This window comes from Podarcis cretensis (genome assembly GCF_951804945.1).
Source record: "Podarcis cretensis genome assembly, chromosome: 2".
NCBI classification, from domain to species: Eukaryota; Metazoa; Chordata; class Lepidosauria; order Squamata; family Lacertidae; genus Podarcis; species Podarcis cretensis.
The window spans coordinates 39,177,331-39,199,800 of record NC_137171.1 but is presented as its reverse complement, the minus strand read 5'-3'; the positions used below and the strand labels follow the sequence as shown (position 1 = coordinate 39,199,800).

General features: G+C 42.0%; 2 protein-coding genes across 9 annotated transcripts in view; one reads left to right on the top strand and one right to left on the bottom strand.

The window, feature by feature from the left end:
- The window catches only part of B3GNTL1 (UDP-GlcNAc:betaGal beta-1,3-N-acetylglucosaminyltransferase like 1), a 173,074-nt gene extending 171,938 nt beyond the window's left edge, over positions 1-1,136 (top strand). For all 5 annotated transcript variants that reach the window (XM_079966144.1, XM_079966145.1, XM_079966147.1 and 2 more), the window contains one exon: positions 147-1,136. In XM_079966144.1, coding sequence (XP_079822270.1) covers positions 147-227 — 81 coding nt within the window. In that variant the 3' untranslated portion in view covers positions 228-1,136. The remainder of the gene's footprint in view (positions 1-146) is intronic.
- A 736-nt stretch (positions 1,137-1,872) lies between these two features.
- Positions 1,873-22,470, bottom strand: part of TBCD (tubulin folding cofactor D) — a 124,434-nt gene continuing 103,836 nt past the window's right edge. For all 4 annotated transcript variants that reach the window (XM_079965915.1, XM_079965918.1, XM_079965917.1 and 1 more), the window contains exons 31-40: positions 18,906-18,989; positions 18,050-18,208; positions 16,668-16,806; positions 13,013-13,134; positions 10,930-11,007; positions 8,658-8,747; positions 6,870-6,957; positions 6,261-6,370; positions 5,503-5,587; positions 1,873-2,178 (exon numbers count right to left, since the gene is read on the bottom strand). In XM_079965915.1, coding sequence (XP_079822041.1) covers positions 2,170-2,178; positions 5,503-5,587; positions 6,261-6,370; positions 6,870-6,957; positions 8,658-8,747; positions 10,930-11,007; positions 13,013-13,134; positions 16,668-16,806; positions 18,050-18,208; positions 18,906-18,989 — 964 coding nt within the window. In that variant the 3' untranslated portion in view covers positions 1,873-2,169. The remainder of the gene's footprint in view (positions 2,179-5,502; positions 5,588-6,260; positions 6,371-6,869; positions 6,958-8,657; positions 8,748-10,929; positions 11,008-13,012; positions 13,135-16,667; positions 16,807-18,049; positions 18,209-18,905; positions 18,990-22,470) is intronic.

The following is a 22,470-nucleotide window of genomic DNA, read 5'->3' as shown; positions in this document are numbered from 1 at the left end:
TTTAACTTGCCCACATCAACCCAGAGTGACTTACAACCAACCAACCAGACAAAAAGAAAACCAACCATATACACTCCTGTAAAGAAGGATCTTTGGAATCTAAGTATGTCAGACAGATTCAACTAATTGATCTTTTGTTTTGACAGGATTTGACAGGTGGACAGTTTGAGGAAAACTTGAAGGTGTTGAATCTGAAGGAAGCTGTGGATTATTATCATTTTAACTGAAGAATGTGGCGCACTGGAAGGCTTTATGTTGCTAGACAAACCAGAGGAGACGCTAGACTGTTTATGCCCCCACCTCCAAAGGAATTCCTCAAAACAGGTATTAGTAAATTAAAAGGTGAAATACTTGTATTCCCTTAAAAAAAGGAGGGGGACAGATGATGGTGGAATGACAGCAAAGCTTAGTATACAATCTAAACTCTGTTCTGTGAATGCTGCTCTCGATCTGAAGGTGTACAGAAGGAGTTTCCCTCAGAATTGCTAGTGTTTCAAGGATGTCACTCCTTTGCACTATTAACACATTGTAAAGGAATAGCAGGATGAGATCCTGCTGATCCATTACAACCTGCACATTGGGGGAAATGAGACAAGTCACAACTTTGATGATTCCCCACCCTACCCCAGCTAACACGCTGAAATGTCTAACATTGTAGGGGACACACACCCAATTGTTCTTGCATTGTTTTTTAGAAGGGTGCATTTACAGTCGGCCCTTGTATCAAGAAGTGGTGAGGGCCTGTGTAATTCCAGCATGGGCAGGGAGAGCTGGAGGCTCCTCTAAGGTAAAGTCCTGCTATGCTGTGTGATGCATGTGGTTTATATGCAGGCTTAAAGAGGCTACACGTTATCCTCAGGCTAGGTAAAAGTCGAACATGAGAATTAGAATATAATTTACATAAATGTGCTTGGAAATAGTCTCCATTATATTTTTTCCCCTATTGTGAGATTAACTAGTCATTTAGGGCACTCCTGTTCCATAGTAGTGAAGTCCATTGTGATAACAAGAACTACTTCTACATAACCTTGCTGGTTCTTCCTCTGTATCAGAGGGAGGCGCTCACATTGGTTCTCCAGTCTAGACAAATTTATTTCGCACCATTTTTGCATAGCCAAAAATGGGGGTGGGGTGGGGGGAAATAACATTTTCAAAAACATTCTTTGGATGCTGCTCACAGCAGCTTATTGCCCTGGTAGCTCCAGGTAGGATATTTTAAAAACATCCCCAGGCTTTTCAGACACAGTTTTAAACCTGCAGACTGTTTCTCGGCTGCTTTTCTGGTATTTAGCTTTGGTTTTTTGTAAAGTGCCCTAGGAATAGAACTGAAAGGTGCTATATTATTATTTGTAATATATAATAAACTAATTTAAAAGAGTCAGTATCTGAGCACTGCCAGATAATGTTATTGTATGGCAGGCTGAGAGTTTTCATATCAAATTGGTGGTGGGACAGGAGAGTCAGCTGTACTTCCTGTTTATAGAGGTAACATTTTTCCAGTTGAAATCACACAATGAATTTAGGTTATGATCCCATTGTTTTGGTGCCCTTCACACATGCCAAGAACATCAATAGTCCCTTTCCTGAACATCATTGTGCCACATTGCTCTGCTAACATACCAAGTGTACAAACAAACCTTTTTGCTTGGTGTGTGTGTTTCTCCTCTTTCCCTTACAGCAAAGCTGCTAGCTGCCCTTCTGTGCACAGCAACTGGAGTTATGCATTGGTTCTTCTTACAAAACAGTGGTACATAATTTCATTTGACAGGATAAAGTCCCTTAGTGCATACAAATTGCCTTTACTAGTGCATTAAATATTCACTGTAAATCAAGCTAACAGCTGAAGAAGATGGACTATACAGGAAATGCTGGTAGGATGATCTTTCCAATAGATGTTTAATCCAGTTCAGGGAAAGAAACACAAAACATCAGCATACATACTGAACATGAAAGACAAGAGAATATCATGTGGCCAAACTGCCATCTTGTGGTTAGAGATTAAGGAGTGACTAGAAATACCGACTTTTGTTTTGTTAACATACATTTGAGTTTAAAACCCCTTCTGCACACAGATTCTGAAAAGACGCTTCCACAATCCTGACTTTTCAAGTTGCTGTGACAGTAGCTCCTTCCGCCGTTGTATCTACTGCTCTGAAGGACTGTTTTCAATTATGTGCTCTACAGAAAAGAAGGAAGGGCCACGAGTTAAGAGCTTATTTTGAAACAAAATAGATTATTCAGTTCCACAGATGTGGTGTCAAACAGTTAGCTTAGGCATCTTAAATCTATGCATAACAAATTAAGTTTCCTTATGGAAGGGGCTGATGCTACTGTACTGTGTATATACATCAGTACTGATTAAGGCTGGGTGATACCTGGTTTTTAACATCATGATATCAGCAGCTAAATACCACAATTTACTGATATATTACGATGTCTGAAATGTATCTTGGCTGCTTCTTCCTTCCCACCTTAGGGGAGGAAGAAGGAGCAGAGAGATACATCACCCAGTGCCACACTCCTCTGGCTTGTGTGAGCAAGAACATTGGGGATGGCCTTGATAAGGTACCTTATTTTTCGCTCTGTAGGACACACTTTTTCCCCTCCAAAAATTAAGGGGAAATGTGTGTGCATCCTATGGAACGAATGCAGACTCCTTGGCTTCAGCAATAGCAATGCGAAGCCTCCAAAGCGCAGAGGGAGCGCTCCCTCCATACTCTGGAGGCTTCGCGTTGCTTTTGCTGAAGCCTGGAGAGGGAGAGGGGTCGTTGCACACCAACCCCTGTCGCTCCCCAGGCTTCAGGGATAGCCCGCATGAAGCCTTTGGAGCACAGAATGACTTTGGCTTTGGGTTCCTTTTGCTGAAGCCAGGAGAGCAAGACTCTCCTGGCTTCAGCAGAGAGGAAGAGCTGCGCAGCGCCCCTTCAGCGAAGCAGGAGGAGAAATGGAAGGGGCTCAGTTTCTGCTGCCACTTCGCTGAAGGAGCGCTGAGCAGAGAGGGGAAGTTTTTTTTCCCCTTTTCTCCCCCTCTAAAACAAGGTGCGTCCTATGGTCCAGTGCGTCCTATAAAGCGAAAAATACGGTAAGTGAGCATCTTCCCATACCCCTCAGTTGATCAACCCCCCCCCCCACTCCAGCTCACATGAGGCAGAGGTGGGGGGCTTCCTTAAACTGTTCCATTGGTGGCAGCCTCCCAGCCACCCCTCGGTGGAGTAGTTTAAGGAAGCCTGCTTCCAGCTCACCTGAGGTGGCGGCAGGCACACAGCCTACCCATGGTTGGACTTTCTGAGCTGCAGGTACGTTGTGGCTCCCCAGCCACTGCCAGCACAGTGCATGCAGGGAGACGGGAGTGATGTGTGCTGTATGTAGAGCCATGATGTATTGGCAGCTCAAAAAGCGTGAAGCCGGTATCGACGATTCCTTGATTTATTACAAATTATCTATTACCCCTGTTCAGAGCAACACATGTAAGCTCCAGTTGCTTATATCCAATACATTGTGGAGTGCAGCTGGAGCACTACGTAAGTTGCACATGTAGCAACTTTTGTATCCAAGATATGCCATTTTATTAAACTACTAGGTATTTAAAATACTCATTCTGAACACTTCTCTTTATATTAAAGAGGGGGGTATTTCATGGCTACAAGTTTATTTAATGAATTCAACTGTAAGCTTGCCTCCCACCCTGCTAAAAAAGGTGAATCGAGGTCAAGAGAGTTGGTAAAAGATACACACATGAAATGTTCTTTCTTTATTTTATAAGGCATTCTGTGGTTCTCTTTGTGAAATGTGAGCTCTGAAAGCTGGACAGCACTTGCATATTTTTCATACACTCCCTCTGAAAAACAGGGTAGTAGGGAATCAACCTTGTGTGAAAATTCCTCCAGCTTGTGGAGAGAGAAGCCTTCAGCTACAGCACAAAGAGATGCAGATGTGGCTGTCAGTCTTAGATCAGAGAGCCATGGGACCATTTTCAAATCTTTTGATACCGAGGAAATGCAAAACAGCTTTCAAGACTCAGCATTTTTTTGTCCTAGTTAAATCTTAACTTGAATATTTCTTTGTAATTGCTATTCCATCGTCACTTGGGAGGCAAACACAAGCACACACAACCAGCAAATAGAATCATACTTAAACTATCACCACCAATCATTCCTCAGAGAACAAAGCCCAGCTCTGGCTTAGAGCAACAACTCGTCACTGCATGCCTCCATTGATGCTGCTGCTGCTGCACAACCACTTTGCCCTCCACCAAACCAGGAACACTAATGTATTGTTGTATTCCTATTGCATATTGTAGGATATTTCTGTCCCATTTGTCATTTAACAGGTGTCACTAACTGCCTGGACATTACTTCTTCCTGAAAGCAGTATAAACCTCAGCGCAAAGAAACCTGGAATTAAGTGCATATTGGGGACAGGTTACATACCTTACATTAATGTAAACAACTGCAGCAAGCACTGCAGGTTGGATACAGCTATATTCAACCAGTACTCAAAACTACTTTGCAAAGAGCAGATGGGCACACACACAGGTCGCACTTTTCAAATTTCAAGTGTTGAGAAGCAACTCTGAACGGGATACCACTTTATGGAATGTCAGTATTTTCCTATTTTAGTTTAAAACCTCAAATTAGCATCGCTGAGATTTGGTACTAAAAGACACAACAGAGAATATGGCAACAGCGTATTGTTTTCTCTGTCACGGTTATCATAAAATTGTAGAGTTGGAAGGGACCCCAAGGGCCACCCTGCAGAGCAGGAATCACTGACAGATAGCTATCCAACCAGGGAAGGAAAGTCCACCACTGCTGTCAAACAACTCAAATATATGAATGGTTGTCAAATGAATGTTGGTCATTGATTGTTCATTTTCTGCTGTTTTCTTTTGGCTGCAAATATGTATATATATATACACTTGTTCATGGAAAATTTAAATAAAATATTTTTTTTAATTGCTCAGGTCATACAATAACATTAAGCCAAGCTCACATGGCTTAGTTTTGCGTAGCCCAGCAGGACGAGGGGTGGGCATGAAGGAACCATGAGTTGTGATACAAGTACCTGGGTTGCACATATCCATGTTTTGACTTATTAAACTCTCACTGGTGTTTCTGCAATTATTTTGGAACAAATAATCACCTAGCCTCCTCTCTTTGAACTAAAGTTGGGATCTAAGAGACAGATGCTATGATCATATTTTCTTGTAAAATTCAGAGTGGAATTTAAGCCCGCTTTTGGAGCCAGCTGCACTGTATTAATTCATGCTCAAGTAGCTAAGCACCAGAAGTCTGGAATGCTTTCAAGAGAATAGAAGGGAGCTATAAAGCACTTGCTTTTTGGCAGTTCCACACATGCATTAAAGAGGGCTAGGCTTGAAGCAAAACTGAATATCCTGCCCTGAAATTGTGGGCTTTGCTAAATGTGCAGGTCACAAGTCTTTCCTGGAAGAATCCCCAAAAATATTCACAGTCAGTTAAATGGATCCTTTAAAAACTTTACCTTAGCTACTAGTTGTGGCTTGGGCACTTTCATTAAGTCACAGAGATAGTTGCGCTTCTTCCTCAGAAATGACAATTCTGCATCCCTGTTTGGAGAGGGAAAATAGCATCAAGTTATACAGACAGATTCAAAGTCTATCGCATCACAAATACTTAAGTTAGCAAACTTTACTCCAACCCATCCAAGATGGGATAAGTAAACCTATGATGAATTAAGTAGTCCACAAGCTAAGCAAACATAAATGCAGTTTAAATTCGCTAGTTAATAAGCTGTAGGGAGAGGTTTTGATGCCACATTCCCCAAGTATATCTCTTCACTACTGTGCACCACACACAAACACACAAAGCCAGGAGCTATGGAAAAGCCCCACTCATGAGTGACAGCCCCGCTTCAGAAAAAAAAGGAAGAGGCTTCAACAGTAACATCACCCACCCTTGAGTGTTTCTCTTAGCAGCCAGCCACCGAAGGAGAGGAGTTAATAGTTTTTGTATTGTATAATTGTATAAGCTACCTTGGTAGTCAGTTAGCTCAAAAGGTGGTGTATAAATCTACAACATAAGCAAATGCAGTTCAAGATCACTCCTTGCATCAAATGAAGTTTGTATTCCAGATTCATGTGAATCGAAACTGGCATCAAACCTTCCCGGTCATCATTGTAACACACATTGTCTGGTTGTATCTGCAACTCCAACACGGAGGGTTAAACCTCAAGGGTTGGGAGTCAGCATAAGGTTGTAGGTGTAGTTGCATTAACTCACCAGTCAGTGTCACTTAGAACTGTCATGACCTCCTCTATAATATCCGGTTCAGCAATATCACTGTACGTTATGAGCATTTCATAGACATTACTGGCTGTTGCCTTTCTTATCTGGAGGTAGAAAAAGGAATAGCTTTCAATTACTCTAAAGAGATTAAATGTTTGGATAAGAACACCCTTGTATCATGTCCAGAAAATCACAGCTTCTAAAGCACTAGGGTACCATTAACACTCATATCTGTATGTACTGCTTGCTCTATACTCATGCACTCCGGAGTCAACCAGCATAGTAAATCAGAATATACACAGTCACTCTACCTTTCAGCTATGTAGGTCCAGAAAACAGGATACTGGTTCAATAGCCAGATATGTCTAAGAGTGGACTTTAAAGCTGGGTTGTTTGCTGTGCATTAAATAATAGGACTGAGGTGAGCCCAACTGCTAAACTGAGAGCACTCTTCAAGGAAGATGGTAGTGATTTACAAATACATTATGGAAGAAGAAATGCAAATAGTCATGAAGTTGGTCCAACTATTACATTTAGTGAGAACCACACAAGCAATAAAAGATCAACACCTCCAAGTTCCTAACCAACATCTCCAATACTTACAACAGGAAACGGATGACAAAGGAGGAGGAGGAGCTGAAACAGAACTTTCTCTCTCATGCTGCCTGGAAACTGGATCAGACCACAAAACCTTTATAAAAAAATAAGTAATGTTATTTCATCTTATTTCATCAGTGGCTTTTTTTCATATTACCACAGAGGAGAAATTGTATTATTGAGTCCAGAAAGGATGTGCATTGTAGAGAAGCCCTCTGCTGCACTCTATCAGTGTCACAACCAACTCTGCAGAAATATATGCATGGGGGGAAATTGAATTTAGAAACCATTCTTGGAGCAAGATGTGCCAGATATGAGGTTTTAAAAACTAAAAGGTGCCGGTATTATATACACTCACCTGACACTACAAAAAGAAGTTCTCTTGCATAAAACAATAGATAAGCATTTTCTAAACTGTGAAGTTTCACAAGAGAAGTACTGCTGATTTTCAGCCTATATATCCTTAACAAAGAACAGGTGAATGGACAGACACTGAACCCAGAGAATGTATCAAACAAAGCTTAACAAATCTGTCTGCCATGTCTGTCTCTCATCATGCACCTGAAAGCTGGTATTGGGCTGGGGGTGGATTTAGAACTGATTATTAGAACTGCAAAAACAGTAAGTCTTATATTTTTAAAAAAGAAACTTTAAAAGTTTCCATAACACACACTTAGAAAGATTAATTTTATGTGTTTTTTTAAAAAAACAAACAAACAGAGCAAGTGTTGTCTAGTTCTTCAGTTGAATCAATCAATCAACTACAATGGCAGCAGATCGGCTACATGAAAGAAGTGAACAAACTTGAAAGAAGCAGCTTACTAAAACAAGTGAACCATTAGCAGCAAGGTTCTAGAAATCCCCATCAAGTCCTACAAAGACCTCAGAATGCTGATTATTTCAGCAGCTAGCCTATTTAGCTGGTGGGGAGTATCTGTAGAGCAGAGGTTTTCACCCTTTTTGAGTACATGGCTTGTTTGACCAACTGCCTTCTTTCTGCAGCACCCCTGTGGGGCTCAGCAGCCCAGTTATGTCACCCCTTTGCCTGCAGAGCTGACAGCCACTCGCCCTTTTTCAAACACCCTCCCCCTTGTGGAGTGTTCCCTCAGCCTCTTCTCCTCTCTTATCTCCCCTCTCCTCGGGAGTCCTCTGGGCAGCCACAGCTGCCAACCCTGGTCTCTCCCCTGCCCCAAAGAGAGAGGCCTCCTCACACTGCCCCACAGGGGCCTGGGAAGCACCCCCTGACCAGCCCCAGAGGCACCATTTGCCTGGGGAGCTTAGAGCCAGGGCTGCTGCAATAAACAGCTGTGCAAGCCTTTGGGAGGCAAAGACATAAGAGGGCATCAGAGGATGGAGGGGAGGAAAGAGGGACAGAGGCCAGCATTGCCTGCGGCACCCCGACTATCATTCAAGGCACCTCAGGGTGCTACAGCACACTGGTTGAAAACCACTGCTGTAGAGTATCACAATCCAAACTGCCCTATGGTTAAGGCCATACATCAACAGACTAGGGATGTTTTAGTTAGCAGTATTTGCTTTAGAATCAGTACTCATACAAGGTGCTTCTAAATTCAGTATGACAACAATGCATTGGCACTTTTTTAAAAAAAACAACAGAGTGAAATCACAAGATTGCTTTACAATGGGAGGTGAGCTTTTTGTTACATTTTCATGTGCCCCCCGCCCCAAAGCCACTACACAAATGCAATGACAATTCTTTCCTCAATGCACTAGGTTATTTTAATAGTTCCCTAGTTATCCCTCTGCTTTGTTACAATTTTTTTCCCAACTTACACTGCAATGCTGGAGCGAAGTTTCTGGATATCTTTAGATCTTCTGCTCTCTTCTTTACAGAGTGTGAGTAACTTCATAGGAAATGGGTGGCTGAAAATTTTAAGTAAACATTATTTCAGAGGTGACCAGTTCTCCTGAGTGTTGCAAACTGTGTTGGACATTACATAAGCAATCACTAACCACTAAGCTGGCACAGTGGACTTCAGTTTGGGGTGCTAATATCTTGGCCTAGTAATCACATGCTGGTTAAAAAAGTAAAGGGATCCCTGACCGTTAGGTCCAGTTGTGGACGACTCTGGGGTTGTGGCACTCATCTTGCTTTATTGGCCGAGGGAGCCGGCATACAGCTTCCGGGTCATGTGGCCAGCATGACTAAGCTGCTTCTGGCAAACCAGAGCAGCGCATGGAAACACCGTTTACCTTCCCACCAGAGCGGTACCTATTTATATACTTGCACTTTGATGTGCTTTCGAACTGCTAGGTTGGCAGGAGCAGGGGCCGAGCAACGGGAGCTCACCCCGTCGCGGGGTATTCGAACCGCCAACCTTCCGATCAGCAAGCCCAAGGCTCAGTGTTTTAGACCACAGCGCCACCTGGTCCCTCCACATGCTGGTTAGTATGATATAAACCACTACTTTCTATGCCTAAAGCTTTGAATATATATTTTTTAATGTTATTTTTTAAGTCTGAATGGGAAAAGATTTCATGTAGCTCTTAAACTAGTTTAGATGCACATACACCCCCGAAAATAAAGCTGGTTCAATAAGATTAAGTGTTTCTTAGTGTGCATATTTAGTGAAATCTTATCCAGAATCTCCATTTGTAAGCAAGGCTGCACAAAGTTGCACATGTGTAAATTACCCCTAGGGAAACACATTCTATCTCTATAATATTGCTGCAAGGTAGAGTGCAGAATGGATTCTGCATTCTTTGTTTCAAGCCAGGTTAACTTTGTTAGCAATTATGCAAGGCTGTGCATAGACAGGATGGAATTTATTGGAGATTAATTCAGTTAACAGGAGTGCTTGCTGCTTTTCAGCACAGGACAATGGCAATATAGGGAATGAGGTGTGATTTCCAAAGGAAATGACAATACAGGCATTCAGCAAAGAGGCCAATTACAGCTGAGCATCTGGAAAAAATTTAGTGCGTGTAGTCTAATGTGTAGGATACTGCATCTGAAATAGACCTGCTTTGCTTTCTGTCATCTGCCAATTCCACATTTGTAATAACTAACTCTAACCTATGGGTGATCTCAAATAGCACAGCCTCTCCAAAGGAAATTGAGAAAATTCCTTCTCCTGTATGGGCAGCACTCCAGCAGAAACAGGATCAGTGAATAGGGAAAAGGGATCTGTCTAAAAGGTTCTGTGTTATGCAAATTGGGCACACGTGTTCCTGAAAATGGAGCTTTTTTAAAAAAGGTGAGCAGCATTTTTACCAGATCAATCACGACATCACTCAGGTGGTCCCTAAATCAAGAGCACAGAGTGCCCCCCAGATGAGACCCTGCACAGGTATGAAATTACTGTTGTTAAGGAAAGCACCCATCTGTGGACGAAGTCAAAGCGTCACTGACTTGTTGCTTAAAACCTGTAGCAATACACTCCATTGGATGGCACATTACTGCACCTTCGGCAAATGGACATGCAAGTAAACACAGAAAACTGCAACTGACACTCAGGTATAAATACTGGATATGCTACTAAAACTGGAAAGAATAGTTTCTCCTGCCCTTTCATTTGGTATCTCATAGGACAAGAGAACAACATGACTCAAGTATCTACTTTGAGATTTTGTTACGATCAAGTGTGCATGTGTGTGCACGCACGCACTTGAGGTAGTTTTACTAAGATACTGTTCAGTGGTTCATTGGGATTATTTCTACAAAGAGACTGACATCGCAGGTGATCATCATTAGTTTTGTTTAATTTGTAAACAGGATTTATAACTCAACTCTTAGTACTGCTTATGACCTGGTTTGCACATCACATTAAACCACATTTAAAACAAACTGGTTCAGTGTGAATGAGCTGCAGGCCCTTTGGTTCTCCCCATTCCAGCTTTGTTGCAGGGGAACATGCCATAGTCTGTCTTGTTGTGTTGGAAGAAACAAACCACACACAATAAGCAAAAAACCTTGGCTTCTGATCATGACCCTGGGTTCAGATGACACACCCAGCCATACTATGGCTTGTTTTCCTGCAGCACAGCAGCAATTGGAGGAGAGGCAGGGAAAGAGAGGCTTTATACTATGCTCATTAGTACTTACTTCTCTTCTGTTAGGAAAATATCAAAGCAGCCATTGGCCAATATCTGGTCCAGCATCTTTAGCAACGGTACAGATACCCTATTGAGGAAAACACACAGAAGACAGAGCAACATGTTTGACACCACTAGCAATGGGACTTTCACAGTTCAGATTAAAAAGGGAAACTTTTGCCAAAGTTCATACACTTCTGTCTTTTCAGATAGCCAAAACTAGTTTGAGAGAATGACAGAGAGCTAACTGCACACTTCGTGAGATCATAAAGCAGTCAGGTGGTAATACAGTCACACATATTTGCAGTGCCCGTATGACCATTCTTACTCCACACTGTGGTGTTTACAGGGCAAAACTAGATGCTCTTTGTGTTGGGGTGAGAATCAAAGGAGGGCTTTCTCCCTATTTACCAACCTGACGGATTTTTTATTTTTCTCCCTAAGCCAGGATCTGAAACCAGGTCTGCCCAGAAGGTAGGAATCATTTGCAAGGAATCAACATGCAATGAAAGGGATGGGAAGACAGGACTGTGCACCTTCCCTCCTGCAAAAACTTCCCTGCAAATGCCCTCACCATCACATTCCTGCTATCTTGGCTAGTGTGGGCACCACACATTTGCAAGGATACTGTCCAGTTCTGCACACAAACAGTGCAGGAGTGTGTAAACTTGTGACGCAATGGCTCTCCAGTATCCAGAACCTAACACAATACTTAGTTCGTTTCCTAAACAAAATTTGAAATGGGAAAAACAAAGTGCAGAAGTTCAAACTTCAACCATTTTAGCTCCAGGGAATGGTCAGATAAGAGTCTGCAAGAGTTTGGCAAGGCTCCTGGATTCCTTTCTGTAATTTATACATTGAGACACACATCTGAATATTCCCATTAAGGAGTGGGGCGTGTGCCTGCACACAGTCATTTTCTGGCTGTTGGCCTACATACCCTTTTCAGAATGTGATGAGGATATAGTTTTACTGGCAGTGTTCAAGCATTAACATACACACCCTATCCCTCATCTGTTTCAAAAATTTAGAGCAGAGGTGGGGAGCATGTGGCCCCTCCAGATGTTGCTGGACTATAACTCCCACCACCCCTAATCACTGGTCATGCTGATGGGAATTGGAGTTCATGAACATCTGGAGCGTCCCCACCTCTGCTATTGGAAAGCCTGCCTTGGTTTAAGAACGTTTTGGTTTAAGAACGGACTTCCGGAACGGATTAAGTTCATAAACCAAGGTACCACTGTATCCATATTAATTGTGCATGGTGACACTGCTCCCTGCCCTTGGGATCTCATGCCCTATATTCTTGGATGATCAGAGGCCTACAATTCATTTCCTCACCTATGTTCTAGAGCCTGCCTCCCATGTTTCCTGATAACTCTAGTGTTTGTTCCTCCAACATGTTGCTAACTGGCTACCACTCCACTAGCTCCTCTTGCCTGTGCACAGGAAATAAATGCCAGAAGGAACAAACAAGTTCTTCTGGGACTCATAGTTCATGAGAGAGAGTGTGTTACATAGTGAGGTGCACGTTTCTCTTCTAGAGTGCTTTGTGGGACCATAATGCCAAGTTCAGAGATAAGCCTCCATTTGCTCCTTGATAATTAAGAGGCAGCCAGCAGCAGAGGCTTTGCTTTGTTCTCAGTGCTGTGAGAATACAGTCCCAGATTTGAAGATTAGCTCATGACTGCTTCCATGACTTGAACACTGAATCAACTGATATCATATCCTGTGTCAGGTAACAAGACAGGGAGGCAGAGGTGGGGGCCAGTTCTGGATCCTCAGGCCAGATCCAGTTCCCCATTCCTGCCGTTTAGTTATGTAGCCTGTGCTCCATTCAGGAAAATATCCCCCAAATGCAATTTGGCTAGCCGAGTTATTGTGCCTTCCTATCTCTTATGCCTGGCAAATTAGCAAAAAAATTTTGGCCCACTGACTTGCACTTCTGGCTTTAGGCTTTTTCATAACCATAGATTCCAAGTCAAAAAGAGTAGATGGAAAACTATAGTGACGTTTTTAAGCGATTTATCTGGAAACACAGGAATACATTCAGGAATGTGCCCAACAAGCCCCTATAGAAAGATACAGGTTACCTGTCATTCAGCAGATTGTCCTCAAAGACCTTGAGCAGTGTGTCACAAAAGATGTTCATTGCATCCATATTACTCTGAATTCCCTTCAGATAGCTGAACAGGCTCTGTGATGAGCACCTTACCTGCAAGCGAAAAACACTTCCAATAAACAAACATGAAAAGATTAACTTCAGCCTTCACTATATCTCCGAGGGACTTTTTTTTCCAGAGTGGGGAGCAGGGGAGAAGAGAAAATTGATTTTTGAGGTTTTGAAGTCGATAGGAATTTGACACTACATGAACAATAGGAAAAACACACTTCAGCATCCTTTATAACCAAGGACCCATAACAACCTGGTAACATTGTGCCATTTCAGTTAAACAGGAAATGTAATTGGATGTTTAAACGTACAGCTAAATAAGCAAGTAAAGCAGCCAGTGGCATGGCAAGTTTTGCATTTTATCCAGGAAATATGTGCACTGTTAACACAGTCCCTTCTACATGTGCACAGTGTTTATAACTGCTAAACAGACTTGGATGGAAGGGAGAAAACAAGGACCTCTTTCCACAGACTGCTACGTTTTATGGCTACTGGGGGATCCTGCCTATGTTTAGGACATTACCTTCGTCCACCCTCTGTGACTAAACCGTAAGATCCAGACTGCAGTAAGATTCACAGGAACTACTGCACTTCTAATAAATTCAGCACGTTTTGCAAGTCCTTAAAGTTCTTTTAATATGGTATAAAGGCACAAGAGAACAATGCCTCACCACCAGTGATTTTCCAAACAGTAAGATAAAGGCCTACTCAGCGAGTCGTATTTCTTTTCCAGTGCAGGGGACCAGTGAATAGTGCATTACAGCCCATTAGGGCCAATAAAAGAGAGCATCATTTCTGGATTATTTCAGATGTTGACATATTGACTACCCTGAAGTGGCAAAAATATAGAATCCTGTCATTAGCATTTGGTCATGCTGGACTGGATCCAGAGCAAGTTAAGTCCTACTTCAGTCCCATTAAAACCAACATGGAAATTCATACATCACTAACTTAGAACACATTAAAATCAATGGGAGTTAAGTGTGACTTAGGCTCCAACCCAGTGGATCTTTTTCTCCACTGAAAGGATTATACTGAGCCTCTGCCTCTTTACTCTTTTGCCTTCCAGTCCCCTTAGTGCTGTCACTTCCTTTCCCTTTCAAGTGATTTTAATATCCATTTGCAAACTTGACAAGCAAGCCATGGGACAACTTGGATGCAGAGGCACTTTTCTAACAATACTAGAGCTCTGAATTGTATTCACATACTGAACTGTATGTTACCAGGCGGAAGTTGCCATCTCATCAATTTCACGATTGGGAAAATAGTACGTTGACCCACAAGAACTCATGGTATTTCCCCGCTCTCCTACTTTTATCAGCCACTTGATTATGCTGTCACATATACCAGATACAACCTATGAGCCCACTTTTGTATCCTATGTGAAAACACTTTGTGCTGTTTTTCTAGACGAATGCCTCTTGTGCTACATAGTTTCCTACAGCTTTCACCTTTGGTTTGATCACTAATTGCCTCTGAACACATATTGCCTCTGAACACAGAGGTTTAAAATAGCTTTTTATAGCTAAAAGCAATGGATACACCTATTCTCAATTTCTCTAATCTCCTTTTAAAACCATCTAAGCTAGTGGCAGTCACCAAATCATGTTGCACAGAATTCCATAAATTCATAAATGTGCAATTCATAAATCTGCACTGGGAAGGACTGACTGACCAAACTGATGCAAAGATAGGGTAGAATTACCTGGCTCCAAAGGAGACTAATGGAAATATTTCAAACATTCAGCGAGCAGTCCAATTTGTAGGTGGTATTTGGGGCTCACAGGAGCATTTTAATTATTTAATGAATGCATTTTCAGAGGCACGCTAGCCCTTCTTTCATGTCTGGAAATTACTGGACTACAACCCAAGTAAACTGAGATATATTCTAGGGAGGTCTACAAAGAGCTAATGATTCAACAGTGTTTTTGAAGTGGAACAGAAGGTTGTTCTCTTAAACAAGCAGGCAGAGCCAACAATAATCAAAAGAGCTGGAAGCAATCAAACTGTTTACACGTTTCAAAACTTAAGTGTAACAAATTCTAAAAACCCAACATGAAAATATTGGGGGCAAGAACCTCTCTGTGACCTCTTGAAGTAACTCAAGGCTATTTCTCTGTCTGTGAAACTTGGGTAGGAAAAACCTCATATTTAAAGCAAAATTAAATTTAATCTCCACCTCATTATGAAAACCCGCAAGAGTTTGACATCATGAACTGAACATTCAAGCATTCTACAAATGTGAAGGCTCAGCACACTTAACAGTGCTGGAAGCCTGATGGTCTGTTGTAGAAAGAAAAGGACCAGAATCAGGTTCAAGGACTCTTGCACTCACATGATTCTGAGTAGTGGTATTACACCACTGCAATAAGTCAAGGCAGTGCAACTGTGCATGAAATGAATGTGGACAAGGACATAGTGTTGCAGGGGCAGGATCAGAAAGGTGCAATGATTTAATGAATCCTGTGCTAATAAGAACAAGGCTTCCCAGACACTAGTAGCTCAGCCTCATTGGTAAGCTGCTATACAGTAAGTACTGGGTGGGGAGACTTGCAGAACCAAAGCACATTACTGCAACAGCCTGCAAGGACGTTGATGGGCAGGTGGGATCGTGTTCTCACTGGCCAAACAAAGCTATGTGACTAAGCTGAATTTCAGTATCACCAACACCCATTTGTAAATGGAGTACAGAGAAAGGACAGCAAGTAGGATAGAGCAAACACTAAGCTGTCAGTCACTACCTGATGCTGATTAGGTGGCAACGGTGTCACAGCCCTCTATAGGAACCTATAGGTCTGAGCTGTAAGCTGCCCCACATTCTTAATTTACTTGTGACTGCCAGTAGTGATAATAAAAATCCTCCAAGTCAGTTTCATTTTCAGAGGCAACTGGAGGCAGGAAACTACAAGGAACACAGTGACAAGTAGAAATGCTTGTTAAAAGCAAAATGCAGTTGAAGTAATTTGCAAGTCAAATAAAGTTAGAATACTAATAGGTTTCTAAGGCTGTATGGCGTCTGACATTATCCAGAGAGACTGGCAAGATCGTCAAGTTGTGCTCAAACTGTGCTTTTCTGGATTTCGGAAGCCTGCCCAAGAACAAGGTGCTAATTGTAATTTAGATAGAAAATTTGGAAAGTGGGGGAGTGAAAGGTCATGTTTGTGATGTTTCTTTGGCAGTCCTCTCCATGCCAGCATGACCTCAGTTTTCAAGAAAGGAGATGTTGGTGTGGGGAGGAACTGCAGGGTGGACTTCTCTCATTTGGCCTTGGGTTTCTCAGATTACCAGAGCTGTGCTGCGGCACCTTAGAATAAAGGAAAAGAGGTATGTAGTGAAGTGATGAAAACTGCTATATGGAAACAAACAGGGATGAGCTGAACCAGGCTTCAGCCACGCTAAACAGCAATAGGCTGGGTGCCTCCCACACTTTCATACCCCAATAAAAGACTTTAGCAGTACAAATATCAGCAACTTGCTTCCAGAAATGAACTACTACCTGAATTGATACATGGCTCTTAACATAGTCATTCTTAGACACCGCCTACCGATCAAACATTTTCTTAAAATTCACTTACTGTTGATTCGGTCAATCCACCAACGGACACAGTCAGTCCTGTCAGAACATGGTATTGATAAGATGGCAAACTCAGAAGCTGTGTGATTCTGGGAAAGGCTTGTGATGGAGCATTCCAGTTTAAGGTTACTGCCTCTGACCTGTCAACAACAGAAAAGATGGTCCCTTTTGAAGCAAGGGCAATAGAAAGCAGGTAACATAAGCCTTATGTCCTCCTGAGCAATGGTTTGTTTCACCAAAACTGCTGCTAAACTCTGAAATCTCCATTTTTAAAGTAGAAAAATTATCCACAGAAATCAAAGCTGGCATCCTTTGACAGTAAGACTCAGAAAGGCTCTTTGCCAATGCAGCAGTATAACCGTATTTTAAATGGGGCTTTCATAATGTGCTATTACCATTAACTGTATTACACATTAATGCATTTTAAAATTCAATTGAAAGTGCAATCCAAAATTCAGTCAAAGACATGTAGGGGGGCCACAAGATGCAGCTATGCCCCATTCTGTTGGTAGAGAGAGATCACAGCCAGTGGGATGGCACTTATAGTGCCACAGGTACACCCAGGGAAAGGTTGGCAGGTGCAGATGTCCTGCTGGGGTGGGGGTAGAGCAGTGAAACATTTTGGGTGAATAGCAGGAATGGCGCAAGGATCCAGAATATCCTGGTCCCCTCATTCTTTCTGCATACAGACACCCAAAAGAAACCTCCAACTACCCCAGTCCTGAAGCTCCTATAAGTAATTCTTTCCTGCCGACCACAAGGGAGCTATAAGGCAGGAAGCCAGCAAGTAGTAGCTCTACCATGGAATTTCTGCATCAGCACCATAGGATCACTCTGCAAAATGCAGGAATGCTTGAGATGCCAAGTTAAATTGTATGCACAAAGTATAATTTGCTTACATCAGCTTCTGAAGCATTATTTTTAACAAATCACTACATTTTACTTACTTTTGGAACTGCTGATAACTCGCACCCTGTGTGAAGACTAGTTACTGGATTGACGAAATGACCAAAGGTGGAAAATCCCGCACACTTGATAACTTACGGCAGGGATGGGGAACCTGTGGCCCTCCATGAGTTGTTGAACCCCAACTTGCTTCAGTTCTAACCAACATGGTTAATGGCCAGGTAGGATGGGAGTGAGAGTCCAACAACAGTGGGAAGTTCCCCAAGCCCCATTTATGGATCCGGCCAGAACAAAACTTAGGTTGCCTTTCCCTTTCCTTCTCTAATAAATAGCCACTCTGAATCTCCAAAGTCTACTCCTCAACAAGACAGAATGAAATATTCTCTTTAAACGTATTTCTAAATAAAGAGTTCTTTCATGTTTATAGGCAAATGTTTATTGTGCAATTCTATGATAAACCAATGAGATACTAGTTACCTTGGAAATATTTTCTCTAAATCCTCCCGGTGGGGTATGTGTGGAATTGGAGGGTCGTCAAAGTACAGAAGTGTGAGGAATACAGATCCTGCATGGGCTCGAAATCGGTCGATTTTTTCAGCTGATTGCTGAGCCACACAGCACATGATCCGCTTGGAGCTAAAGTTTAGTACACAGAACATTCATTCATTTGGAACGACATATTCCAGAGAAACCTCTCCCTATATGACTACTCCCCATCCCCATTAACATTTTCCATTCAGACCTGCTAAGGATTCCTTCAGCAAAGGAAGTGAGAACAGCTGTGTAAAGAAGCCATACTTTTACTTTACTCTGAGATTTACTAGGAGTGGTTAGACCAAATTTCTCTCCTATCTTTGAAGACCCATGAAGCACATCTACTCAGCTTGCCTTTTTTTACAAGATTGGCAAAACAGCTGTTTTGACTGCTTTCCCTGTGCTGACTATTCTTTATAGCTGTATCCAGCGCAGTATTTTTAAGGTTTTAATTCTTTATTATAACCCATATATAGCTATAACTTTTCAAATGTATAATTATATAAAAATAGATACAGTGTTTCTTGGTGCAGGAAAGGCACAATATCTATCGTAAGCGGGAATAGCTATTAATGTAAAGCAGTTTAACAAAGAAGGGATAATCAGAAGCTACAATCTGTATTCCCTGTACTCACAACAGATGCAAGATAGGCTGTGCTCCAGTTCTTTCATTAGCAGTATTGATGGAAGTAACTGAATCCCATAGGTAAGAGGGATTACTGAAAGAGCCTTTCACAGAAACAGCTCATCACCTAACCATACAGCAGGCATTCACAGATTATATTTGCAAAATACATACACATTTGCATCGATTAGCTCTGGCTCAGTCCGTGCTAACAAAAGGGTCATTTCCATTAAACTGGTCATAGCGGCTTCTCTCACCCTGTAAAAATAAGCAAGTTGCCATTGTAAATTTATAACTTCTTACGGACATGCTTCATGTAAATCTACATTGCTTCTATGATCAGAATAATATACTTTCACGCCACAGTCTCATATATCTTCCATGTCAGTCTCTGTGATATAGAATACATACATACATATAACAAAGGAAGAGTAGAAAACAAAGGACCATTCTAAGGGCCAAGTTATACGTCCAGTTAATTGCAGGAAAGCAAATGATGTGGTTCTTATTTTGTTTTATTAGTAGACAGCAACTGTTGAGGAGGGTGAGCAGAATTGGGACTGCATCCCAGCTGGGTGTTAACAGAGTAGGATATGGTACAGAGGGCTGCAGTGTATGTAGAGGGGGCGGTAGCAGCAGAAATTGGGTGTCCCAACTTGCACAAGCAGAAGCAACTTATTTTCATCTAGGACACACTGGGATGGCCCAGAACATTTCCTTCCTGATCTCAATAGAGAGTTTGGCTTCTTTTTCATGCATATGAATATTACATGTGTTCACATAATTAAGCTAAAACCTGGTCTACAGATGCATTACCCCTGTGCTTCCAATGAGTATTTAAAGAGCTATTAACCTACTTTAGTAACAGAGAACTGTTCTTCTTATCACTATCTTATCAGAGTGGCCTGCCTTTTGTATTTTTGTACTTTTCCAAGGTGAAAAGAAGGCAAATGCATATGAAGTCTGAAAATGGGTGGACAAGTAAGTGAGAATTAGGGGGGGTGGGGAATATAAACTGCATCATAGCGTTTGGCAACCTTTCATCAAAGAATACTTCTTCCTCTTTTTGTATGACATCTTACTATTAAGGTACTCATATCCAACACCTGAAGACAGTTTATGTGCTGGGACATGTCCAAACTGTCAAAAGGAATGTTAAGTTTGCATATGGAAAATACAGTTGGTTAGCTTTCCCACGAATCTTTTTTTTTTAAAAAAAAGATCCAACCAAAGCTTTCTTCATATACAAGAGCAATTCTTTCCTAAACCTGTTTGACTTTTATACATAAAATACATACTTTTAAGAAAATAAAAAAGAGCAGTACCAAGTAGGCAAGATTCACAAGAGTGCCCTTCCAGCCAGTTCTTATGCCAAACCACTCATCTTTATTGCCAGAAGAGGGGCAAGACCACTGAGACCATCTTCTAGTCCTCTCCTCAACCAACAAGGTTTATTTACTGAAGAAATGTCCATACTGATCTTTGTGAAAGTATCTCCACAAAGCAGCTTATAACAATATTTAAAATCAAAACAGCATTGCAATATAATAATAATAATATCATTTCATGTCTACTCTTAAGAGCACAACAAAAGCAGTCAGCAATAAAACAGTGAAAATCCAAAAGCCAGCATAAAACTGCAGTATGCATTAACCAGAAGCCATCAAGAAAACAGCAGGACTTCAAGGCCCTCTTAAACATCGACAGGGATGAGGCCTGCTGAGTCTCAGAAGAAACTGAGTTCCACATTCGTGGGGCCACTGGTGAGAAGCCTCTGTTACAAGGGCCGGATAATCTTAACAAGTGGGCAATGCAGCAAGTCCTCCAATGCCAATTGCAAGGTATATGTAGTTTGTTAGGAGCGCAGGCAATCCTGCAGGTAACCTGGCCACAGATTCTTCAGGGTGTCAAAGGTAATGACCAGCCCTTTCAATTGGGCCTTGATATACATGGGCAAACACTGCAACTGGTACGGTATAGGTGATGTTCCCATAACCTGGCCTCAGCCACAAGTTTCCAGTTACGGTTTCCAGCCTTCACAGGCAACAGCACACAGAAAGCATTGCAGTAGTATGGTTTGGCTGCAGCAAATGCATAGATAACTGAGGCAAGATATCTATCAAGCTGGTACACCACATGTGACCCTTCTAGACAGGGTCACATGTGGTGTACCAGCTGAATTTATCCTAGCCAGAGCTGCCACCTGAGCTTCCTCAGTTTGTGACAAGTTCTGGATCATTACCGAACTGCTGGTGTGGGTCTTCAAGGGGAGTGCAAAACACCTAGAACTGTATATCCAGAGACAGCAGTTCTCCTACTCATACACCTTGGTCGTGCCTGGATTAAGCGTCAGCTTGTTCAGCCTCACCACATTAACTTCAATGTTTGGCTGGGAATTTTATAGGTGCTGCACTGAAGTTTTAAGACTGATGGTGACTGTAATGTTATGTCCTTATGTTTTGATTAGTATTCATTTGTATCCCACATTGAAACCTTGTGTTGAATATTTTAAATAAATACATTTTCTTGACGCTTTATAATCAAGAAGAATTTTAGATAGCTACATAGCTTATGTTTTCTAGGCACTGGGTACTTGACATGACGTTACACTAGTTATTCTTAGATTTAGGGCTCAAAAATGAAGACTTGAGTTTATTACGCTTGTTATGTGGTTGGAATGGAACGAAAGCACTAGTTAAAGGGTACAAAGTGTAACGATTTATCTTATTTATTTTGTAATCCTGACTCAACACGATGTAACAGTGGGAGAGTGAACACTGCACACCAACCAACTGGAATTCTCACACGAAGCTATCAAAAAAGGTTGAATTTTGAGAATTTTCTGGCAGAAAGCAGGTTGTTTATTAATGACATTTAAATCCATGGGCTTCAGTGCACCCAAGGCAGAGCTGGATTTATGCCATTGTGTTTATGTCAAATTAGCACTCTAGGGAATGTAGATAGTAGAGATAGCAACAGCTCATTTGCTTTTAAAATAATATGTGCAAATGCTTGCAAAAGGTAGGAACACATGAGAGAGCCCAACAGCTAGTACAACTGCGCCCTCTGCTGTCCAGTCACCAGCATGCAAGTTAAGCAGTCAATCTTGTTACTTGGGCTATAGATATGCCCCAGAAAGTATTAAAACAATACTAAAGTATCGGCAAATGAAAGTGAATGGTGAAAGGGATGGGAGAGTCTGTAACCTTCTTGCTCTATGAATTACAGTCGTACCTCCGCTTATGTATCCCTCCGCTTACATAAACTTCAGGCAATACATAAGCGGCAAACCCAGAAGTATATTTCTTCGTTTTTGCTACGCACGCATGCGCAGAAACGGTCTACCACTTTGCTACGCACGCATGCGCAGAAGCGGTCTACCACTTTGCACATGCACAGAAGCGCTCTACCGCCGCATGTGCGTGCACAGAAGCGGTCCCTCCGGTTGCAGAAACCTCGAGATCCAACCGGAGCTCCGGAATAGATCCCGGCCGCAACCGGAGGTACCACTGTATATTTTTCGGAAGTGAATGCCCATCAATGGTATTCATGAGCCAGAAACTTAATAAAAGCCTTTAGCACACTTTTAGCATTTTCATTCTACAGGTTACATTTGTAGTTCAATAAGAGATTCCTCTGGGCAGGGTAGAACTGAAATGGCATCCTATTCCAGAATGCCTTGTAATATTTGCTGGGCTCTATCTCTGAATCCTATCCACTTTTTGCCTTGATGGGACAA